Source organism: Pelmatolapia mariae, linkage group LG7, assembly GCF_036321145.2.
Source record: "Pelmatolapia mariae isolate MD_Pm_ZW linkage group LG7, Pm_UMD_F_2, whole genome shotgun sequence".
NCBI lineage: Eukaryota > Metazoa > Chordata > Actinopteri > Cichliformes > Cichlidae > Pelmatolapia > Pelmatolapia mariae.
Window position 1 is genome coordinate 26,578,331 of NC_086233.1, and position 24,440 is coordinate 26,602,770.

Here is a 24,440-nt window from a genome sequence, read left to right on the forward strand (position 1 = left end):
ACCACTTTAAAATTGTTAAGTACTATGTTCACAGGAGGCAGACCTACAGGCATGTATTTAAAATCTAATGGATTTACTTAAATGCGATACGTAGGATGGCTATTGTTAAATACAGCCTCTGAAAGTCAAACAAATCAAAAATATTTGGCTTCTTAATTGATTACATTTGGGGCAATCAAGCTATTGCACACAAACAAACTTATCTCCTGCATATTAAGCTCATAAATGAATACCATCTCTTGGCAGTGTGTTCAGCCGAATCTATGGGAGAACATAATAAGTCTTTAGCTGGGAGTAAAGTTCATTTTCCCTCATGAATTCCATTCAGAGACCAAAAAAGCACCGATGATGATATTAGGAATGGTGCGTGGGGAATTTACACGCATGAAAAAAATGTGGTTTGATTTTGATGAACACAGTATCTCATCAGTCCCCTTGTTAAAACTATTTTATTATCTCAAGGTTAAAGCAAGGTCCTTAAATTCTGTACATAATTTTCTCAGAACAACTGTACCAAGTAATAGTATTATTTGTGCTGTGTGTGAAAAGTTTCTCCAATGCCCTTTTAAAAAGAACATATGAAAAATTAGTGATTCTTGTGGATAAATCCATAGGAATAAAACCAAATATATAAAAGAAATTACTTTGTAATTGAAGTGATAAAAGACTTTATTTCTGTAGTCAGTTTGAAGTGCTTCCTATTAAAAAAGATAAATAAAAGCAAGAATTTATTATAAAACTCATCTAAATCTTTTTTTCTGTTGTTCAAAACTCCCCTCTGAACAACTAATTCCTGGACATATTTTAAAATAAATTCAGGTTTGTAAATATAGAATTACTTCAGCATAAACTGCATTAGATATTTATTAAACGTGTCCAAAGAAGTAAATTTTCCTGCTGGAAAGGAGAACCAGGAGATGGCCAATAAAGATACTTAACACTGAGCCAAATGGGGTAAATTAAATGGTTTATAAAAATTGCTCTGAAGGAGAGAGATGTTGAGGAGAAGCAATGAGGATATGAAGGAGTAAGAGTTAAAGCAAACAAGGTTTCATTTACATATTGTCCTCTAGGTTTAACTACAGGGTGACACACCCACCCGGTAACTGAACTTGGGAAATGGATGCACCCTTTTTAAGGATCCTTTGACAAGCCACCATAAACATGCAGGTAGAGTTTGCTGAGGCTCAGTGCCCAAGAGTCTACAGCTTTTATAGAGGACCTGACATTTGTCTCAAGGCTGGTATGAAAGGTTCCACATGTTCCCCTTTGCATTATCAGCATATATCTGATGGTAGATGAGAAGGCGTGGTTCGCAGTCTCCACTTTAATTTATCCCAAAGGTGTTCTGTCAGGTTGAGGTCAGGACTCTGTGCAGGCCAGTCAAGTTCTTCCACACCAAACTCACTCGTCCATGTCTTTATGGACCATGCTTTGTGCATTGGTGCACAGTCATGTTGTAACAGGAAGGGGTCATTCTCAAACTGTTCCCACAAAGTTGGGAGCATGAAATTGGCCAAAAGTTCCTTTCACTGGAACTAAGGTGCAGAGCCCAGCTCCTGAAAAACTAAACCACACCATAATCCCGCCTCCAATAAACTTTGCACTTGGCATAGTGCAGTCAGACAAGTACTATTCTCCTCCTCCACTGGATTGGCAGACAGAGACACACACAGACTGAGACTCTACACACTGTTCTTGAGATAATTTGAAGGCCATATGAAGTTTGGAGGTCTGTAGAGATTGACTCTGTAGAAGGTTGGCGACCTCTGCGCAGTATCCTCCTCAGCATCCTTTGACTTCGGTCAGTGATCTTTGGCCTAACACTTTGTGGCTGAGTTACAATCGTGCCCAATCACAATCACATTGAAGAATAACACTAACAGCTGACTTTGGAATAGTAGTGAGAATATTTCACACTGGACTTGTTGCACAGGTGGCATCCTTTCACAGTACCATCCTGGAATTCACTGAGCTCCTGAGAGCGACCCATTCTTTCACAAATGTTTGCAGATGCAGTCTGCATGCCTCACCTCTTCATTTTATACACCTGTGGGCGTGGAAGTGATTGAAACACATGTATTAAATACTTTAGATGGGTGAGTGAATACTTCTGGCAATATATCTGAGCGTAAATGAAGAATGTAAGTTCACCCATAATAGGGAAGTATTGAAATACTGAAAGTTCTGCAACTCACAAGTCTCTGAGGCAGTTATTCATGTCTTCAAAGTATGAAAGGGGAGAACAGTAAAGGTCCTGGCTGTCACTGAGATGTAGCTAAGGCACAAGGTCTGCTGGAGATGTCGAGATGTCACTACTTAAAAAAATCCTCTATGACTCCTTCAGTCATAGAGGAGTCAGTCAGCAGGATGGCTGGAACGTGACAGCAGGGACCCTGAACAAGAGAAGAGCACTTGATGGACTTCAAAGAAAAGAAAAATGTCTTATACACTTCATAATCTTCTAACGATCCCTGTGCCAATTTATATCCTCATCTTTACTTTACTCTACTTTAAGTGTTTAATCTTATTCTGTTGTAGTTATGTACATAGACTCAAATTTATATAGTACTTTTCTAGTCTTACAGACAACTCTGAGTACTTTAGATTTTACATCACCCTGTGAATGTAAATTTATAGCTGCATGTTCATACAGTGCTTTATTTCGTACATTTTATCTAGCTCACTTCTATGGCCAATTTTGAATCGCCACTTAACCTAAAAAAGATGGCTTCATGCAGAATCTACCCAGGTCCATTGAGGATGTACAAAAAGACTTAAACTGACTTAGAGATTCTAACAAGGAACCATCTTGCTGTGAGATGAGAGTGCCGGACAAGCCTACCAAGGTACAGACTAAGTTCATCTCAGCTTTTTGTACTGGAGTAAGGTTTATCAACAATATGTAAAGCACAGATAGATTTTTGCTTTTGTATATGTTTACGCTGTTATAAGGCCGTTTGATGTTTATCTGTCCAAAAACTTGGACACATAAAGAGAATGAAAAAGAGAATTTATTCATATGAGCCAGACTTGACATAGATCAGTTGTAGTTATGGGGGTGGACATAATAATGTACCTACCCTTGAGTGACATGCATAGACATCCAGTTGCAGGAAACAGTAGGTAAGGTGCTATCAAAAATGTGACTATTCTTTTTCCTGTCAGGTATCAAGTTAATTTTTTTCCAGTAAAAAATTATGTTTTATATATTAATGGAGTTGCTTGTCTGCTTGAACAGCAGGCACAGTGGCATAAAAGCCAAACCTAGTCTTGCTAACACCGTTTCTCCATCCTCCCCCCCAAAAAAATCCAAAGCTGTGAATATTCTCCGGTCATTGACCTCCGGATGCACACTTTTCCTTTTTCTGTTAGTGCATTTATTTATAACTGCTTGGTTTGGTTTTTGTGTTTTATTTAAACCCATGGCAAAAATGCTTAATTATTTGTTACATATATTATTACTCATGTTTTGCATAGTTGCACAGTCACTTTGTCATGAGAATCACAAATTAAATGAAATCCAGTACCTCAATTCAAAGACAGAGGGCAGCATTGCACGCAAATCTCCTGCAGTCATTCCCATTAAAAGAAAGATGCAGCTCAGTCCTTCAGTTCTTTAATATATAATTGCAAATAATTACATGGCATTGGATAACATTGTTCTAAAAATGAGGACAGTGATATTGTGTAATGCTTACTAAAAGGAAGGGGGGGGGGGGGGATAGCTCATAAATAGGTTATAAAGTAACAGGTTAGTAATGTGGCTTGTTGTTGGGGGGAGAATAGAAACACTGACACATGCAGTAGTCAAAGACTGTTCCTAAGTGGAATGAGGACAGAGTAGAGAGGGACCACCTAGTTTTTTAACACTGCATACTTCAGCTTGGGGTGCATGTGCATTTGGCATAACTGGGAAACCTACTAAATGAATGGCTTACAACACATGTTGACATATGAGCAATATGAAGACAGAAAAGCATCTATGATAATACTTTATATATACTATCAATATTTTGATATCAACCATGAGTGTTTGTGTGCTTTGGTTTTGAGAAGCAGTGTTTCCAAATGTGTGCGTGCCATGACTCCAGGTTGCAGCTCCCAGTGTGGGCTTCTTTCTATCCACAACACTCGTCAGAAAAATCACTCCTGTGAATGGGCTCCACTGATCCAAGCTGCAGCTGACTGACACCCTGTGGTGCAGTGCCAGCACAAAAAATGTTAGATTTGTTTATATGCTGACAATCATACTCTGAGCAACCCTGAGAGGCAGTGAGAGACATAAACAATGTTTTTGCTCTGAATCTCCAAATGAACTGAAACATGGATTTTAGGTGTATTGGGATGACCTGGCTGTTTTGATGATTAGCAGTTATTACTAGTTTCTTATACAATTTACAATAAAATTGAAATGTAATGAAAACAAAGTAGAAAATACGTTTTTTTTTTGATAATTGGTTTTTAATGATTAAAAATAAAGGCTTAAATAATTAGCAGTATTTCTACAGAAATATAAATACTTGTAATACTTAATACACCACATAGTTTAAAACTGGTGTTTAGTTCCTCTTTAAATGCCCAATACTCCACCAGGTCTTCATATTAGAGAATAAATAGACACAACAAACACAATAAATCACACCAGATCAAAGATCCATGGTATGGGGGGTGGGGGGGAGGGGGGAGTTATCACTTAACTTTTTCTTTTATAAAGTAGTCAGTGGTGATGGTAGCTGGTGGTGGAAAATCAAATCAGTTTTTTATGGTCATATGATAATATTATTCACATTTTATGTGAATAAAAATGGGCTGATTTATAAAGCAGTTTAAGAAAACTGTTATGATCACCTCCTTACAAAATACTTGAACTCCTGGGCTTTCACATGTTTTATTCAGTCTGGGCTATTTCTGGGCAATTCCACCCAATGAAAACTTCCATCTCTAAGCAATTCTTTTGGGCCCCTGGCAAAAATCATGTGTAATGTCACACATGCCCAGTTTGCAAAGGTCGCTTTGCGATACATTACTGCATTTAACAAAAGCAGGTTTTGTTCGTCTGTGAAAGTCGATGAATTATGCTGGAACTGGCAAATACAAGAAAAATGTAGAAATGTAAATCAGGAGCAGAGACAAAATATACAAAATTTACTATTTTACTGATAGTGGATACAAGAAATGACTGTTCTCCAATATTGCATATTTACAATATGAGTTCCCACTGGTCAAAGCTCTAACCAATACTCATAACACATGTAACCAAAGAGAGATTTAGTATGTAAATATATACTGAGGACTCAGGCAAAAAAAGCACTTATTTCCATGGGTCTCAGCTAACACAGTGCAAGGACTCTTAGACAGATGCAGCGATAATAGCCAAAGACAGATCCACCTAACATAGACTCAATTGTGCAAGAGCTACATCAGATAAACAATAGCATTCAGTGCTTGTTTTAACAATGGGAAAGTGATTTGACCTTGCGTCACAAGATAAAAGCTTTTCTGGGTGACTGGTATTATGGGAGGAACTTAACATAAATAACAAGCTGAGAATTTCTGATCAATTTGAACCAATAAATTTTTAGTGCAGGAAAATAAAACTTTTTGTGTCATGTTCAATAACAAATGGAGAAAACTCAAGGTTACATCTTGTTTTCACAAGGGATTAGATATTTATTCTGCCTGTAAATAACAGACAACCTCAGATTATTTTTTTTTGTAAGCATGTTAATTAAAAAAAAGAAAAGAATTAAAGTTGTGGCTGGTTTTACCTTTTGGGTTTCTGCTTTCCAGAAACAGATGGATGCATCGCCATCTGCTTTCAATTTGTATGGGTTTGTCCGATCTGGAAAGCGCACCTCCAGTTCAGTGTAGCGTGTATTTTTTTAAGACCTGCTTTCTTATTTGATTGTGTTTTCCCAAATCAATGTTTGGCAAGAGGATATTGCTTCATTTAGTGATAAATAAGGGTATAATTAGATCAAAAATCCCCCAAACATGCTCAGAATCGTATGTTAAAAAAGATCAGAATGAACAAATTCCTCATATTCACGTTGCAGGTAATGCTTTGCATGTGCATTTGTATTTTATGCCACTTTCATATGCCGCATGTTACATGCATATCTATTGCACTATAATTACCAACTCTAGACGAAATGCTATTCTAATTCAAGTCTGTCGTGATTTGCAGTATTGAATTCTTGAGTTTGGTATTTGGTTCAGCTGTTATCAAATAGCCTTTGCATGCTTGTATTAAATCTTGGTTAAAGTCTTGAAATGAGAAGGGAACTAAAACATGTAAGAAAAAATTAAACTGAAATGAAAGAAATTGCCACTTGATGTGTGTAGAAGTGGGTTCTCGTCTTGGTTTAAAGTCTTGAATTGATTTTACCTTGACACTAGTTCACTCATATGGTCCACAGTTTGACTTATGTAATTCACACCATTCTTTATACAGTGTTTTTAATAGTAAATGAGCTGTAACATCTGTCAGCAAAAGCACTCAAAGGGAGGCAATTAGCAGAGTGACCCGCACCTTTGTTTGTTTGTTCTTTTATGGAATGACTGAGTGACTTACAAGGTCTGTTGTTTTTAAAGTTTTGTGTTACACGGAGCACAAGACAAATGTCGTTTGGAGTCGCACATCAACATGATGTAAGGTTAATGTTTTTGAGCTTTTGCAGTGGCTCCAGTTATGACTTTAGTTATACAATCAGTCTGCTTTTTCTCTCTACATTTCTCCAAACACGCATCACGCCATGAAAGGTAGCAGTGTTCAGTTCCACATTCTCGCATAAGGTCAGCAGCAAAAGTCTGGGGTTCATTTTCTTTAAGTTAAAAAAAAAAAAAAAGATTAATGACCTGACCTGATCAGCAAAAAAGTCAGAAGTAGGCCTAAATTGTTTATAGAATAAGAATTTAAAAAGCCCTCAGAGCTAAATATTATATCCCTGCATTCTGTTATTCTTGGCCTTTTGACCTATTTGGACAAACAAAGCAGATAAAGGCTGAACAATGACACGCAGAGAAATGTCTGTTTCAGGCTTTTAGTGAACAGAAGTTTAAGCTGAAGTATAATTCTTCTCTGTGAAAAGGAAGTGCCCTCTTAGCCTCAGAAGTTAATATTAGCTCTTTGAGCTAAAATAGGTCGTTGCAGTCATTTTGCATAATTGCACAGCAGTCTCTGATATAGCCTCTGAAAATGTTCACTACTTTTCCATGTTAAATTCCTTCAGTGCAAGATCTCAAATCCTGCCAACAACATTTCAATGGGATTCAAATCTCAGCTGTGATTAGTCTGCTACATGACTTTATTCTTATTCTAACCTATTCCTTGGTTGTTTTTTAACTGAGCTTCAGATACCCAAATGGAACAAGTTCAGCCTTTGGACACCTTCATGTTATTTTTTAGCATTTGCTGATCCAATATAAGATTTATAATTGAATCAGTGATTCAGCGATTTGTCTGTCCCAAAAATGTTCCTGCTCTTTGATTTGACTGCCGAAAAAGCCTGGAGTCTCCTTTATGAGAGAGTGTGTACAATCCATGCAAAAAAAATCTACATGAGCACATAAGAGGAAATTGGAGTGAGTAAAAAAGACAGAAAAGGCAAAAAATAAATAAATAAAAAATCTGCCAGTCAAACATGTTGAGCTACCTGCTGTGTGCTGCTCTTGTCAGTAAGAGCGCATCTGAAAGTAGCTATGTATGCTGTGCTTGTAATGATAATGTGTGGTGTAATAATAATTTTAGGAGATCTGTCTGCTGGCCTTGTTTCCAAACTGGAAATTTACATACTAGCACTACAGTATAGCAGCATAACAGCACTATCACTGTTGAATTTAGAGTACATTTTAAGATTCTGGTCTTGACATTCAGAGCCTCGCATGGACTGGCACCACCCTACATCTCCAATCTGCTACAGCCCTATGTCCCTAGCAGGTCCCTGAGGTCATCTGATCAGGGCTTACTTGCTATAAAACAGAATAAGATGAGAACTAAGGGTGACAGAGCTTTTGCCACTGTGGCCCCGAGACTCTGGAACTCTCTCCCTCATACATTAAGAACCGTGGACTTGGTAGTTGTTTTTAAAAAACAACTCAAAACTCACCTTTTTAAAACTGTTTTTGGTTCATTTTTGCCTGTTTTATATTGTCTGTTTTACCTTTTTATTATTTGTTATCTTATGTGCAGCACTTTGTGACTGTCTAAAAAGGCACTATATAAAAAAAAAATTATTTATTTATTTATCACCTCACAGTAACAAGGTCCTGGATTTGAATCCAGCATGGAGCCTATGTGATCTCCTCCAACAGTCCAAAGACTTCCACGTTTTAAGCGATGCGTCTACAATATCTGTAAGTACTGAAAGCGAGTGAGTGAGTGTGTGTCTGTGTGAGACCTGCAAGAGACTGGCAAGTTGTTCAGAGTGTACCCCACCACTTGCCATGAGACAGGCTCCAGTCCTCACAACCCTGAATTGGGTAAGTGAAAGAAAATGGAGTGATGGATGGAAATGTTTTATCATTTAAATGGTTGTGATGCTGCTGATATTCCTGGTAAGAAGACAAAGAGTGTAAGAGCCATCACATTGTCTCCAGACAGTAAGACAAAAATACACATTGTGCACAGACTTATAAGTGACACCCACGGCTGCCTTTCCTGTCGCCTGCTGCATCCTGTCATCATCCTGTGATGATGCTGCTGTAAGTGCCACAATGTGTGTCTGCAGAATACAGTCGTGTTCTCTCCTCTACACTTTGGGTATAAAAAATGTGATGAGGAAAGTTCAAAATAACGAGTGGAACTGAAGATTTGATTTGGCTCATATGTATGGGTTACTCACACTGCTGAATTTATGTGGGTGTAATAATGATTTCTTCAATTTAATATCTGCATTCTGGCTTCAGTTCACTCCTTTAACACCTGTATCCACAGGTTCCCCTCTTTTAACAGACTTAGATTTGTGCATTGCCTTCTTTTTGTGCATAAGCCACATTTATAAATGAGAAACCAGAATCAGTATGGATCCGCACTAGACCTGTAGACTTTGCCTGTATGTTCACTGGCAAACTGTAGCTGTCTAGCCTGCCTCACATAAATGTAATTGTCTGAGTTCTCTTTGACTACGTGTGTAAAGGAGTAACTTTCAGATGCCACGTCTTCACCTTCTCCTTCCAGCACACTGATGCCGGTGGAGCCAGTCCTGAAAAAAATGGCAGTTTGAATTCGACCCTGTGGCTGATATCACTTACAGAGTAATGATTTACTAAAGTATTTTTAATGCAAGACATGCACACACAGTGTTGGGGAGTAACGGAATACATGTACCGCCGTTACGTATTTAGAATACAAAATATGAGTAACTGTATTCCGTTACAGTTACCGTTTAAAAAGGTGGTATTCAGAATACAGTTACTTTGTTGAAATAAATGGATTACACGGCGGTACTTTCCTGTTTCATATTGTCGCGGGTCAGGACTGTTTGGGTTTGTTTGACAGCTACGCTCTGTTGTTCCAGGCGGCAGCGTTACGGTTGCCATGGTTACAGGGTGACGCGCTCTCACAGTGTGTTTCCTGGGTGAGAGAGCACTTTTGTTGTTGTTGTTGTGCTAAGCTAAAGGGCAGAATGCTACAGGCATGGCCCTAAAGAATGTAGCCTCATGGGCAGTGTAGTCCGTGCTGCAGGGAGAATGGACTACCATACACGTTATGTGTCTGTGAGCGAGGGAGGGAGAGAAAGGAAAAGTCCGAGTTGTCACGAAGCAAAAACGGGAGCTGGAAGCATGTAAATATAATAATAACCACTGCAGCCAAGAAGAGTGCCTGACGAGCCCATTTGTAAGTAAGCTATTAAGACTCAACTGTACACTGTGTTCGTGTTTTCCTCCGGAAAAAATAAGTTCGGTTGGAGCAGCCTTTCAGCGCCTTTCTCTGTCTCTCGCTAGCAAAGTTGACCCAGACAACAAAGTAAAGCTATTTTTCGGGTACCAGCCCGACACGGAACCCACCGTATTAGCCAGAGGTCCCTTTACTACGGTTCGGAGCCGCGGACCTTCAGTAACAGTAATAAATCACAGCAATAGTACATTCATGTAGTTGTAAACAGCATGATAATATATTAAGTAATCCAAAGTATTCAGAATACGTTACCCTCATTGAGTAACGTAACGGAATACGTTACAGAATACATTTTGGGGCATGTATTCGGTATTCTGTAATGGAATACATTTTAAAAGTAACCTTCCCAACACTGTGCACACATGTGTGAAAAGCTGTAAGGGTGCGATTTACTTTTTCCGTGCATCTTACTTTTTTGCTTTTTAAATAAAAGCAAACATAAATTTGTCTTTAATAATCAGAAAGGATCAGATAAAGTTAGCATATTCCATGGGCTGTACTGTACTGTACTGTTGTTACCCAATATAACACTTAGAATAACTCAGAATAACTGCACTAATTTTGCTCATGCATGTCAGCACATCAAGCACATAACCACTCCTAAATAAAAGCACAAACTAACAAGTCACAGCGTTTCCTGTTAATGTAACAAATCAATTATCTCTCATTTCCTGTACATCTAAAGAGCCAGTTTGCTCCGGTTTCCTGTTTGTGTCTTGCAGGAAAGATATTTGCCAGCAGAGCAGCTGTCTTGTTTGTGACAGACCACATGCACACGTCAAACAACTTCTAATAGCTGTCTTATCACATTAACATCACATAAACATGCCATGAACCCATCAGGAGGGCAGCATGTGTACGTGTGTGTGTGTGTGTGTGTGTGTGTGTGTGTGTGTGTGTGTGTGTGTGTGTGTGCGCCCACTCCTTTGTTCAGTTGATACTGCTGTACCTAAAGCTGCTGTACCTAAAAAACATGTTAGCTAACAGATGGCTATTTATACATCCAGCAGACATAGGGCACACAGCATTAACATTCATTTGGTCTCATTTTTGTGTCCACCTGATAAAATATTCATACATCTCTGGTGAAAAACATCTTTAGAAACAGATATGCGCAATTTAGCTGCTAAATGGTCCTCTATACTCAGTGGATTTTTCACTGTGCTGGTGCTGGGCAGGTCATACAGGAAGAGCTTATGTGTGCTTGATCACCGAAAACAGCTGCCTGTTGGAACTGAAGGTTATACACATGATAATGGGACTGGAGCGTAAACCTGTTGACCGTTAAATAAAAAGATTTTTGAAGGAATCCAAAAGGTTTTAAGTGTTGGGAAGCTGTACGTTTGTTTATTGTGATGAGTAACACCTTTAAGGTACATAAAATAATGTGATCTATACTTAATATAACACTGGTTATTTTACTGTAAAGATTTCTCTCCCCTGACTTTCCACTGATTTGCTTCACAGCGAAGAACGAGCATTGAAGACCAATTTTAAATCCAGATAAATATTTTATTGTTGCTATCTCGTGCCATAAATGAAATGTGAAGGTCGTAAAGCACTACGCGGTCTGCCCATGTAGTCAGTTTAATTATTATTGCCATGATATGCATTTGAAATTACACTGAAAGAACATTTGAAAAACAAGTCATTTTGGCATCATGGTGAGATGAAATATATAAAAACAAAAGCCACAGGGAATGTTTCACATGGCTAAAAGCAAAACTACAGTTTTAAATAAATAAAAAATACTATGAATGCTATGTAAAACACACGCGCGCACACACGCACACACACATCCACATAAATTCTTTCAGCAAACATATACATCAAAGCAGTCGATAACACTAAAGTACTGTCCCTTTCAAAAATGTAATTTCAGTGAGACACATGACATGGGGCTATGGTGGTTAGTTCCTGATTTTGTTTCAAAAATATACTGCATATCTATTTATACTTTTCCATATAAACAACAATGCTTCTGATAATCTTAATTTTTTTAATAATTCTAAAATACTTCTATAATATTCAAAAGGCGTATTTACAATTTTCTCCCCGCAGCAGGTTTTTATGTAATCAAATCAGATTCTTCTAAAATAGAAGAATAAATTAAAGTCTGAGCACTCGTGTTTGCAAGCCCAGTGGGTTTAAGAGCCGATAGACATTGTTTGTCCCACGCCCACACGCACGTACTCTTACACAGATACACAAAGGACATGTGGTCCCAGTTGCTGTTGGAGAAAATATTTAGGCTGAAAAATTACTTCAGTGATTTCTCAAATTTTCAGAGCAACTAATAGCTGTCTACTATAACTGTGTGACCCAGCAAGGCACTGATGAGTTGTGTAATTAGTGATAACACTACCTCTGTTTGAGCTTCTTGTTTTCCCTACTGCATACTCCGTGCTCACTCTCTGTGTAAATTAAGTGAAACACAGACCTTTATGTTTCAAGTTATATGAACTCGCATGCACATCAAAGCCCAATCTGTAAAGAGATGAGCCCTACCGCCATGCTTTACAGTTCACTTCCAACATAGCAAACTTTCTGTGCCCAAACATCCATGGAGTGAACAGCTAGAGCAGACTTTTTTTTTAGAGAAGTACATGTGAAACCGCCACGTGCACGAGTTTTATTTAGAGTCCTTATAACCATTTTACTAGAGGGCCACAGTCCATATCTGTGAGATCACTATAGGTAGTGTGAGGAGGAAGCTAAGTAAAGACAACGAGAAGGTCGAAGGTGTTGGTGCTGCTGAAGGAACACGATGATAGTTGTACTGGCTTTGGATTCTGTCAGGCGGCTGCACCGTGATGTAACCATTGATGATGCGAACCATTGGGGGAGGCGGGGACTGCACCACAGAGCTGTAGAGAGAAAAGAGAGGCAAAAACATGGATTTAATAATGAAGATTTATAATATTTCTCAATTAAATGATGGGTCCTAAATGATGAACACAAAACAGAATGATTTTAATTGGTATAATTAACAAGGATCCTGCATTCATTCTTTATTTGCATTTCTTTCACTGGTTTGTGGGCAAAGGGAATGAGTATTAGTGTGGGTAATACTCCCCCCTCCCCGCGCCCCCACTGAAAAAACAATTAGTTGCACAATGATGCTGCACATGCACACTGACACAAATTAACACTCATTATTGCAAAATAATATTTAATTTCTGTCAACTACATCATGGTTTGGCCTTTAAAGGGTTAATTGAATGATGGCTTTCACAATGAACCCATCTTCACTGCCGTGACATTAACGCTTGCTTACATTCATTGATTTTTTTCACTCTTTTTATTACAGGAAAAACAAAACAACATCAGATCTTAATTTCAGAGGCTTTAAAACTCTGTATGCTGCAATTAGTAAACTACACCATAATTTTTTTACAGGCACTGGCTCCCATTTTGCAATTTAGAGTCACTAAAGACTGGGTAGAGTCTTATTAATTCCAGACTTTTACTTTTTTTTTTCTTTTTTTTTAAACAAAAAGCATTTTGTTTTGTTTCTGCACTGTACAATTCTTTGGGACTGTAGGGGACATTGTGGCAGGATCAGCAGGAAAACCAGCCTCTCTCCACATCCACACATTGTCAAAAATTGCCAGAGAAAATATGCAGACTGCAGAAAGTCAACAATGGAAACATTAATGATGATGAAAGCCACAAAGGAAAAGTTCTCTGACAGAACTTCTGGGTGCTCAAATCACTGATCGTCACATGACCAACTGCCAATAAACCTGAAAGCTATTATGCCCTTTATCACTCTTCCTTCACTCCCCAAATTACACAGACTGACGTGTCTGTGAGGCAATGACTGCTTTGAGGTGGTCAAAACCACACAGACATCATAGCATTTCCATTTTTATTAAAAAGAGATATATAAAACACTCCTAACATAATGCCACTTTGCCCCAAATTTACATTACTCTTCATACTTATTTGCATTCAGCCAAATACTCAAGGGCATAGTTTTAGAGAAATTAACTTTAGTTTGTGTGAAAAGACCTTAAGAGGCGTAAAGAAACCAGGTGTGACATATCACTGTGTGGCCGCACAACACTGTGAGACTGGAGTTGCTTCTTTTTCTCGAATTGCCTTACTTTCTCTTACTCAGCCACCTTTTTAGACATTAAAATATACAAGAACGTGCATAACATTGTAACGTCCATGCACAAAGAGTCCGTTTCATTTCTGCTCAAAATACAGGATCTTGCGGATTTAGAGAAAACACTTCTGCAGAAATAAAGTACACAAATGTTCACAAACCTCCTCTGTTCACATGAAGAAGTGACACTATTTGTTTAGCTTTTTCTTTCCATCACTAATTTGGACTAGTGCATACTGCATATTGAAATAATAATTACTGGTAGCACAAGTTCAGTTTTACAAACTGCTACCTGCAACAACTTATTAAGTCCAGATCTACATCTGAATAACGCTAAAGTTAGCTGTTCACCCATTCTCTGTTTCAATTAAGATTCTGAGTGGTTATAATGAACAAATTCAACCTGATGTATCCTTGACTAAGAAGCTGAAATTTTCTGATAGAACTATAGTTCAAATTAAAATATTTAGATTGCGTCTATCTTTTATTCATTTTTCTTTTAGAGTCACCCGTTTCAGAACACTTTTCTCAGATGATGATAAAATGTTAGATAAAATTTCTCTCTGTTTTGTGTCAAGATCACATGTTGTCCTTTTGTCTTTTCTCTTGCAACCCAAGTTTGGGCAAGGCCATGGAAAATTTAAACCCTAAATTCCCCAAAGGTGTGACTGAATAGATTAGGACTAAGTTTATGTGTTGAAGTTCATATTAGCGTTACTGCTTCCTACCCAATGACAAAAACTGTGTTTTGCCATTGCAAAAAATGCAGGGATGTTTCCACATGGCAGACCACACCTGGTGCAAAAGACTCCTTTTTGTCTGAAAGGTGATCTTATCGTGTTGTCCTGTGAGTTCCTGCCTGGAGCTACTGTGAGACCAAATCCCGATACTTAGCAGGAATTCCCAGGTCGCTCTTTTCATAACCAAGACACCTACACTAGCTTGGAACTAGTCAGGACTCATATACCACTGCAGGGCACATATGTGTATGTGCTGAAGTTTATGCAAACTGCATAAAGTGTATGGTGATGTGATACGGTGGCTGTTTGAGCCTGCAGCACTGCACCAGGAAGTGTCAGTTTTATTCTATATACAAGTGTGAGTTACACATTTCCCCTTACATCCTCTCTGGCTTGTTTCTGAGCTCTTGCTATCATACTCTCATTTCACCTGTGGCCTTTCATCTCAAGTCATTGATAACCCATATATAGAGAAGAAAGACCTTCACCTCCTTACCCCTCTTTCTTTTATCTTACCTCTCCTCTATCCGAACCCAGAGGTCATTAAAATGCCTGTGCCGCTGTTTCTTCTGCTTATTCCTCCTCTTTTTCTTTAGCATTTTTCTCTCAGATTTCTCCAGAACCTCCAGGCTATCTGGTGGCAGAAGCATGTGGGGTAACAGATCCTCCTCCAGAGTATGCCCCTGACCCTCCTCTTTGTGAGGAAGCTCGTGCAAGAAAGGTTCCAGCTGAGGCGACTCATCGTAATGGTCCTCCAGCGCTGGTGAGACGGGTCCAGATGATGATCGCCTAGAGGATGCACATTACAGTAGGGTAAGATGCTTTAGAAGGAAAGAGAAAAGGGGTTCGTAGCATGTCACTTTTATAATAAAATCATCAGCTTTAGTCTTTAATCATCTTTAATCCTGCCAACGATGGTGCCAAGCCTGTCTGCAAAAGAAGAAGAGTAGTTACCCTGCCTAGGTAATCAGAAGCAGAAAACTGGGGATACAAGTCAAGAAACCATATGAAGATTATCAGATGATATTTGCCTGTCCTAAGCAAAAGCAAAAACTTGAAATCTTTTATGCTGAAAACACATTTTTGTGGCTGTTTGGATCAAATCACATAGGACAAAAAGAGATCATTGTTGAAGAACTCATCAAGCGTGGCGAACTATATGAGCTCCAATTAGCAATGACCATTCATAGCCTACCATGGATACGAAGGTGATGCTCGACTATACTGGCGATGAAGCCAGTGTTGGTTTCACACTTCACACCGCAGCCTCCCCACATTTCACCCTGCATATGATTGCCTGGAGGGCTTTACCATAAATGGAACTTTCATAATGCACCAAAGAAGATGCGGATGAATCAAACTGAGCACATCTTACAGCCTCTGTGCCTTGTCCAAGGATATTGCCATGGACACCAAAGAATGTAAGGACAAGGTCTGTTTTGCTGTTACAGGCAAAATAAATATCACATTTTCCTGTGAGGTCACTGAAACATGGCATTATAGTCTCGTGGGAGAGTCTACAAGTGCAGAGAAAGTGCTGAGCAAAAGTAGCAAAGTGCTGAAAGTAGGTTAGAGTGTTTTTATACAGGCCAGGAGTTTATTCCACCTGACAGTCCTGTTAAAGAGCCTGCCAATAAAACATTAACATGACAGTTTAAAGTGAATATTTGATCATAATAAGTAAATGGCAGTGAAACACCCAAAACAAGCAGGAGAAACACACTTTCAAATCAAGAGCAGAGCGAAGTAGAGCAAAAATTATTATTAATTATTAATATTATATATTATTATAAACAGGTCTCCATTCTTTCTCCATTCAGGATGCAATGGAAGGACAAAAAACTAAATACAGTCTAATAGTTAACATAGCTTTCTTTTTGTGGAAGAACAAATTACAAGTTGGGAAGCATGACAGAAAAAGCTAAACTCTTCGTTTTGATACTATTTGACACTAGTTTTCCTTTCAAGACACGTTAATCACCATGAATAAACCAATACAATACAAAGTAAATGCACTTAGACCTGAACAACTGTGATGTCAGATATATTATCGAGAAGTCCAATAATAAACTGTTATACATGGATATAACGAAGGCTGTCTGTTCTCTCATGACAACATCAAGGTAGTCTATGAACAGGCAAGATGTGGGTTCATCTCAGGCTCATAATACCATATCAAACACGGGGGCTGTGTGTGAGAAAGTAGAATTACCTATTCATTCACTCAGACACAGGAACAAGAACACAGATTTAAGGCAAGATAACCACCCTCAGTGTGCCAAGGTAGACTGCACTACATGCTTCACAGCAGGAGGTGAGAACCCTACTTAAGTTGGCCTTTTCAACACCACTTCATTGGTGGCCAGCGGGGAATTTGTGACACTTATCTTCCAGTACAATCTAAGCTGAAACAAGAGAAGACTTGCAAAAAGCACACAGGCGGGGAGACGTTACCGAAAACACCATATAGTATATGAGAAACTGCATCAAAAAGCCGTGGTTGTCTTACGGTCCAGTCCCGTTAAACGTATAGCAGCATGATGATGATAATTAGACTGAAGCAAACTCACCGGTTTATGGGCTGCCCAGCAGGTGTGTGCTCCACCTCATAGCCCTGGCGTCGAAGCACGTCAATAACTGTGTTGTTACCCAGAAAGTGACCTGCGACCAAAAAGTAGAAAATTATAAATTTGCTGTTCTGAAAGGAGATGATGAGCTATCTCAAACTAAAATAAGCGAAACATTGTCAGGACAGCACCGATGCAAGTGACAGCTCTGTTAGTTCTCTTTCTCGTTTAACTTAAGAGTAAAACAAAAAGCAAGCCTGATATCACCAATCAAAATATTACGCATACATTTATATATCTGCTTCTGTCATCATTACAAAACTTATGATTCCTACATAAGTTCAGTGTTGCTTTTCTCTGCATCTCCTATCCACTTGTCATTGCCTCTCCTTTTCCCTTTCCTCTTCCACGTCCTTTACTTCGAGCTTTCTTCCTCCATTCTTAATTAATCTTCTACCCTCCATATTATATCTCTTTTCTTCCCTTTCCATTTTCTTCTCTCTGCTCTCCTTCTTTCTTATCTCCAACTTCCCCTCTTCTCCTTTTTTCCCCTCTCATTCTCGTTGTGACCCTCTCAGCTAGGTGAAGTAGGGGCATTGAGGCTTCAGGTTGCCATGTCAAGAGGTCTCCATTCTTCCTCTCACTCTGACAAAAGGGAGCAGGGGTCCATTGTTTGGGCCTGCTCAGCCGTGCCACCACAGAGCTGTGTAAACAATGAGCCCCAGCACTTTAATCTGGCCTAGAGCCATCGATAGAGAGAGGTTAGCCTAGATGCACTATGGGTGTCGTGATGCTGCCCAGAGACTTGGACTGAATGCTGGTTAAAACAATGTCACATTATGTCCCAGCCATAGAAAAAGGCCAGAGAAGGGACTTCTACAATGTTTGCATATGATCTGCTAGAGTAAAACAGTTAAATGATTTGTGAGTGTGAATTTTGTGAGTTTAGTCTAAGTCTAAAAAGAAGACTTTTTGATCCCATGATGCCTATTTTCTTCTAAAGCCTTTTCTTTTTCCTACGCTACAAGCTAACTGTATATTTCTGATGTATAAACAGAAAAAATACCATTAATTATGCTTTCATATCTTATGTTTTCTCTGTCTTAAGGCACATTTACCTAATTCAGGTTTGCTAAAACCTGTAGGAGAAAAACCGCAGTTGCCACAAAAAAAAGACATTTTTTTTGTACTTGTCCAGTAATCATTAGCATGGTCGGCTAAATATCCAGAAGCCCTTAAACTCACAATGAGAGCTGAACCAGAACGAAACAGAGACAGAGACACTGTTTTCCAGCTTGCCCAGGTTTAGAAACAACTCAGCGTGATTTATGCAAGTTTACGTCAGGGGATTAAGGTGGGATAAATGGAGCTGTTGAGCACAATATAGAGCCATAGAGAGGTGGGCGGACTTCAGAACTTCAAAGGAGCACAATTCACACACATACATACACACACGCAAGCGCTAAGGAGGTAAGCCATCAATTCTGTCATGTCCCCAAAGGCCAGTGTGTTCACGGGGAGTGAGAGAATGTTTGACAAGATGAAAAAAAGTAGAGTTCATTTATTCCTGAGTTTAAAAAAGTTTTTTTTAAATCCTGTGGCACAAGAAAATAAAATAAAAAGTGACATTTGTGTGCTTTAAATAATAAATATTTTTTTAATAACAAGCTATCTTATCAACATGCAACCAATGCTTTAAAGCAGATTTTAGGGCATGCTTAATCAATATAATAGAAAACACGAGTGGTGAGACTTTAAACTTTCACACGCTTGTTCCAGAGGGACATTTTTATTTTAGGCATTTTTTTGGATGCCATGCAGCAAACCCTTCACACAAAGACCATTTTATAAGTGTTCCATTTAGCATGAAACATGGGAAACTTGCACTCTAATGGTGCGCCCAACTCATGAAATTACAAACAAAAACAAAATGTAGACATCTTTGATTAAAAATGATTGATGCCCCAGGAAAAAGGTATAAAGTGGGAAAAGAAAATTATGTGTTAGGCCTGGATTTTGATGAAATATGGCCTGTGTATGCTGTAACATTTGGCCACTGGCATGAACCTTATGGCTTTAACCTTATAGGCTATTTCTTTTGTAGATACTAGTTTCATTTTGTGTTATATTGATGTGAATTGTCCAGAGTAACAATATTGCTCATTAATTATATTTATTTTAATTAAGATAAATAAAATCTGAGATTCTTATTTTTGGATTCATTTCATTTCAGTACACTCTGTGCCTTTTGATGATAAGATGAAGCAATATTTTCACTAATTTAATGGAACAAGTTAGCCTACACGAACTTAACAAAACATATACAAGCCCACACCCAGATGTAAGCATATACCATAAAATATGATTCTTCAGTGAAAGCAAATTCTTCTTAGTATGTGTAATTTGTATGGATAAAAAAATTACTAAAGTTACCAGTGCCCTGTATAATGTACCCTGCTCTCGCCCTGTGACTCCTGGGATAGGCTCCAGCCCCCCAGTGATCCTGAATTGGATAAGTGGTTAAGAAAATGGAAATGGGTGGATGGACAGAAAAAAGGAAGGCAGTGTTCTACTGCATAAGTGAGAGATAATATCTAAAGGTATCAACATGCAGAGCTCCACTACGGCTGTCTCCAGCACAGTTTAACTCCTGGTTGTCTCACGCTAAATCAAAACAAACATATCTTTGTACCATAGTTATAAAAGTTACAAATGTTGGGTTTTTTTAGAGTCTACTGGCTCACCATGTTTCTCATTACCAATTAAGTTTAGAGTTTTCTAAGTTAAGGTGCTGTTATGTGTTGTTTTGGGTTGGGTACATAAGCAGTAGTTTATATTTATAGGGTCCCATTCAAAACAGAGCTGCAGGCTGCCGCCCAGCATACAGCCCACGCCACAGTTTTAAGAGCACACTTCTAGAATAACATGTGTGACATCTGACATATTTCCACTGATTACTCATTTAGACCAATTTCATACATTTTACATTAATGAAATTGGCTCTTACTTTGTGTCCTATTGCACAATATATTCACTGTATGGTTTATTTTGTACCACTGAGAGGGGGGAGATGGTACAGATAAAGACCTGTGACCTGAAAGCTTTCATTCACAGCTAACTTCCTTCGTGGCGCTACATGCATACATGAATGGACCTCTGAGTTGGAGTACCATGGACCAGTTCATGTTATGGTTATATAAAAGTGACATCTTTTATAATCATCTACCAGCAGAGTCTAACAATAAACATAAAAACTAAAATCTTTCAAAACACTCTTTAAATCGATCTTATAACATTGTGTCTGAAAGCTGTTACAGGGTAGTCATTTGCATTGTTGCAAAGACTTTTGCTGGAAAGATGGATACATCAGCGGCTAGTCTAGTTCTTACATCCACTTTCCCACACTGTCAAACTCAATGCCGACATCATTGCTCTAGTCCAGTCATTTTCTTGCCTGGTTTCTGTAAGCCAGTTAGCCTCCATTCTGTGTGCTGTAAATATCACTGCTCATTTGTCATTCTGCCATTCAGGCTCTAATTTGTTCAGCCCATCTCCGCCTCACCGTAGTCACTCAAAACTCTATACAAACCCCCATCTTCACCTGCACCACCACCACCAGCGTCTAAACTCCAAGGGGTCCTGGCCTAAATCCTATCGTAGCTGGGACTCTGTTCTGTTATGATGGGTCATCTGAGTCTCATCACCACATAGAATAACTGAATTCTGTATCTCAATAAATTATGTTTCTCTTTATTGAACTTTTATTATGATATTGAGATAACATTACTTTCCTGGTTGACACTATAAAACCAGGAAAGTAACTCTATATAGTCCTGTGAAATATTAAGTACACCCTTAAAGCTTCCATAGGAATCAAGGGGGTAAGCAGATGCTGCTAATCAAATGCACACGATTAACCGATCATCAGCAAGTGTGAGCATCTCTATATAAGCAATAGTTTTGGCAGTTTGATGGTCTGGAGCATGTGTGTTAACATAACAGGTTAATGTGAGGCCACATAATGCCACAGTCTTCCCTGCAAATTCATCACTAACGTCATAGCGTGCAATGCTCAAAGAAGCTGCGAATAAACCGGGAGCTATTTCTCAGCATGTCAAAACAGAAAAAGACTGAACAGATATGCCTCGTTTGGCATGGTTGCCAGGGGAAAGGCTCTTCTCAAAAAAAGAACATGGCCTGACAGCTTAGGGATTGCAAAGTTGCAAATGAACAAACAACCAAACTTCTGGTAACGATTGTAGCTTGTTTTGCAACCACAGGGCCTGGAGTCTAGAGCTAAAGGCTAATTGCAAGGCAATCTATCTGACAGCTAAAGAATGGTCAAAATTTGGTGACATAGCAGATACCAAGCACACCAGCAAATCAACAGAAGAAACACGGGCAAAACAAATCAGGTTTGTTGCAATGACCCAATCAAAGTGAGACTGTGAGTCCTGTGGCAGGACCTTGAGAAAGGGATATGTAAAGAAATATCTGCAACCTTTAAGGAACTGAATCAACACTGTAAAGAACAGTGGTCAAAATTCTTCCACAACCATGTAAAAGACTTAGAAAGCCATACAAAAAAAATTATTACTTCGTTATTGCTGCTAAAGGTGGTGCTACTAGCTAGTTACAGGCTAGGTTCTACATGCTAGACTCTGCAGTCCACAGGACCTTTTCACATGACTTTAAGTGCTAAATGTGAATATTTGTCTGTAACATGAACAAAATACATTTTTGCTAACTCTAACAGAAAAGAACCACAGCAGTATTTGTCCTTAAACGCTTATCCAGTTTTCAGAATCAGTTTGTCAAATTATTAGAACATATGGTAAGCTTTAAATACTGTTCCTTTTCCATACACATCAATATTTACATTACAACTTGTAACTAAGGCTGAAGCAGCAGTTCTCATAACATTACAGCATGCTGGATAAACAAACTCTACATGTATAGGCACCACTGAGGACATTCTGCCCTACATAGCCCTTTCTTTCTGTTTATGTACACATGTTCCTTGCTAGTCAGCTGGACCCAGCAGCCCATAATCATGACCACTGAGCACTGAATAAAGCCTATTTACTGAAGACGATGACAATAAGATATCTGATGTGTGGAGCGTTTGGTTTGCTTCTTTCGGGAAGATACTATTATTGCCCAAGACGTTGAGCCACAATCTTTGGCTCGAATGGTCATTTTCAGTTTTTCTATTCTTGTTCAGATATTTGACGCTGCAGCGGTTTCCTGAACATCAACTGTGCATAAATTACAGCACAGAGACAAAGAGAGCTATAAAAACAGAGAGATTCAGACTATTAAAATAACAAACTAAATTTCATGATCTGACATCTCTAGGACGTCGGAAGTACTAACCTGCCAAAGATTTTACTGGAAAATCACAGTTTTGGCACTTTGAGCTGCTAAAAGTTGAGCAAAACCTCAGTGCCTTCAACTGTCAAGGAGACTTAGCCATCCATGGAGGCAACAGTCATGTCAAAGGCAAATAACAAGAAAATGACTGGTTATCAACTCACATAGAAATCACACAGCCATCCTGGTGTTTTTCAAACAATGCCAGCTCAGTATTAACACACATATCAAGTGTCTGGAAATACGGGCTGTGCTTACACTGCACTTTTTTAATCTCTGGTTAAGTCATAGATTTGCATGTCCTTGATGGACAGTCAATTCCTCCTTGTATTAAACTGAAACCTCATCAATTATCAGTCACATGCAATTTGGTTGAAAAGAACAGGACACTGTTGGAAGTAATATCAAACAACAGGCATGATGATTAAACACTGTCAAGCTAGTTAAGAGCAATTACACACAGTGCCTTGTAATACAGTCTATCAATCTTCACTTTATTATTCTATGATAATTTGTAGATGGATAAAACATTTCATTGGATACAGCTGAAAATACTGGATTTCTTTTTTGTGAATGGTTTGTTTCACTGATTTCAAAGCAGGCTTCACGACTTTTTTCTTTCTATTTTAAGGAAAAACCGAACATCACGCTGACGGTGATGGGAAATAAAATCACTTTGGGTCATAAAACCAAAGTGCTGGTCATATAAAAAGTTCTGGCATAATATGACTCGATACATTGTTAACTAAAATAATAAATTAGTATAATTTTATTGAACAAAACAAGCTTTCTAGTGGCGTGGTCAGTCACTAGTTTTCATCCAATTGAGACCCTGAGAATTTTACAATAGCACATCAAATACCTACCCAGAGAAATGCATAGTTGGTACTAGAGCTACACTGATAACACTGCTGTTGAAGGTGACAGAATGGAAATACATGAAATAACCACTGAGTGTTTAATCTGAATATATCTATACCACAGTGTGATTGCACAGCAACAGCTGTTGTTCTACATACATGAAACTTTCATAATCTTCCTACAACGCACAAAGTCACAACTCCTCTTATACATTCAAAAGATAAACAACCAAAATATTGCCAAGCAACCGCCTACAAATGACCAATTTGTACCAATTATCATCAAATCATTTTAATTTCACAACAAGTAGAATGCAATTTATATCAAGGTACTTTTCATGATGCATGAATTTAGCATGCAGCCTAGCAACCACCTACTAATGGGCTAAAGCATTTGTTTTTTTAAACATGAACTATAAAATGCTAAAGCATTTCACTTTATATATATTCACTTTATCGTTTGACCGTTTTTGACATTTAATTTCTATCTACAAAAATGCTATTATGCAAGACATGTTATGATGCCACCATGGTCTAAAATCACAGCCCATCAGAGGCATGCACTAGATTATCTAATGCAGCCAGCTTGTGGCGCTGAAACTCTTAATGTTAACATTATTCATATCTTTGTGGGCACCGTTATTTTTTTACCATTGGATGAATCATGGAAAAAAAACTTTTTTTGAATGTCAATGTCATTGCCTGGAATCAATTTAGCATGATGTTACATGCAAATGTGTGTTGTCATTTTGATCCAAACCCCCTGCAGGATAAGGGTACTCTTTTCGTGAAAGCATAAGAGAGAACGCCAAAACCAAGATAGTTTTGGTTAAACGGGTGTGCATACAAGCCAGCGGATTTAGTCCCCACCCAAGTCTCAAGCCT

At 38.5% G+C, this 24,440-nt stretch overlaps 1 protein-coding gene across 1 annotated transcript in view; it reads right to left on the reverse strand.

Annotated features, from left to right (window-relative positions):
- Window positions 1-11,406: 11,406 nt before the first annotated feature.
- trabd2a (TraB domain containing 2A) overlaps window positions 11,407-24,440 on the reverse strand; it is a 57,233-nt gene continuing 44,199 nt past the window's right edge. The window contains exons 5-7 of the mRNA XM_063480702.1: window positions 17,326-17,416; window positions 15,272-15,544; window positions 11,407-12,768 (exon numbers count right to left, since the gene is read on the reverse strand). Coding sequence (XP_063336772.1) covers window positions 12,561-12,768; window positions 15,272-15,544; window positions 17,326-17,416 — 572 coding nt within the window. The 3' untranslated portion in view covers window positions 11,407-12,560. The remainder of the gene's footprint in view (window positions 12,769-15,271; window positions 15,545-17,325; window positions 17,417-24,440) is intronic.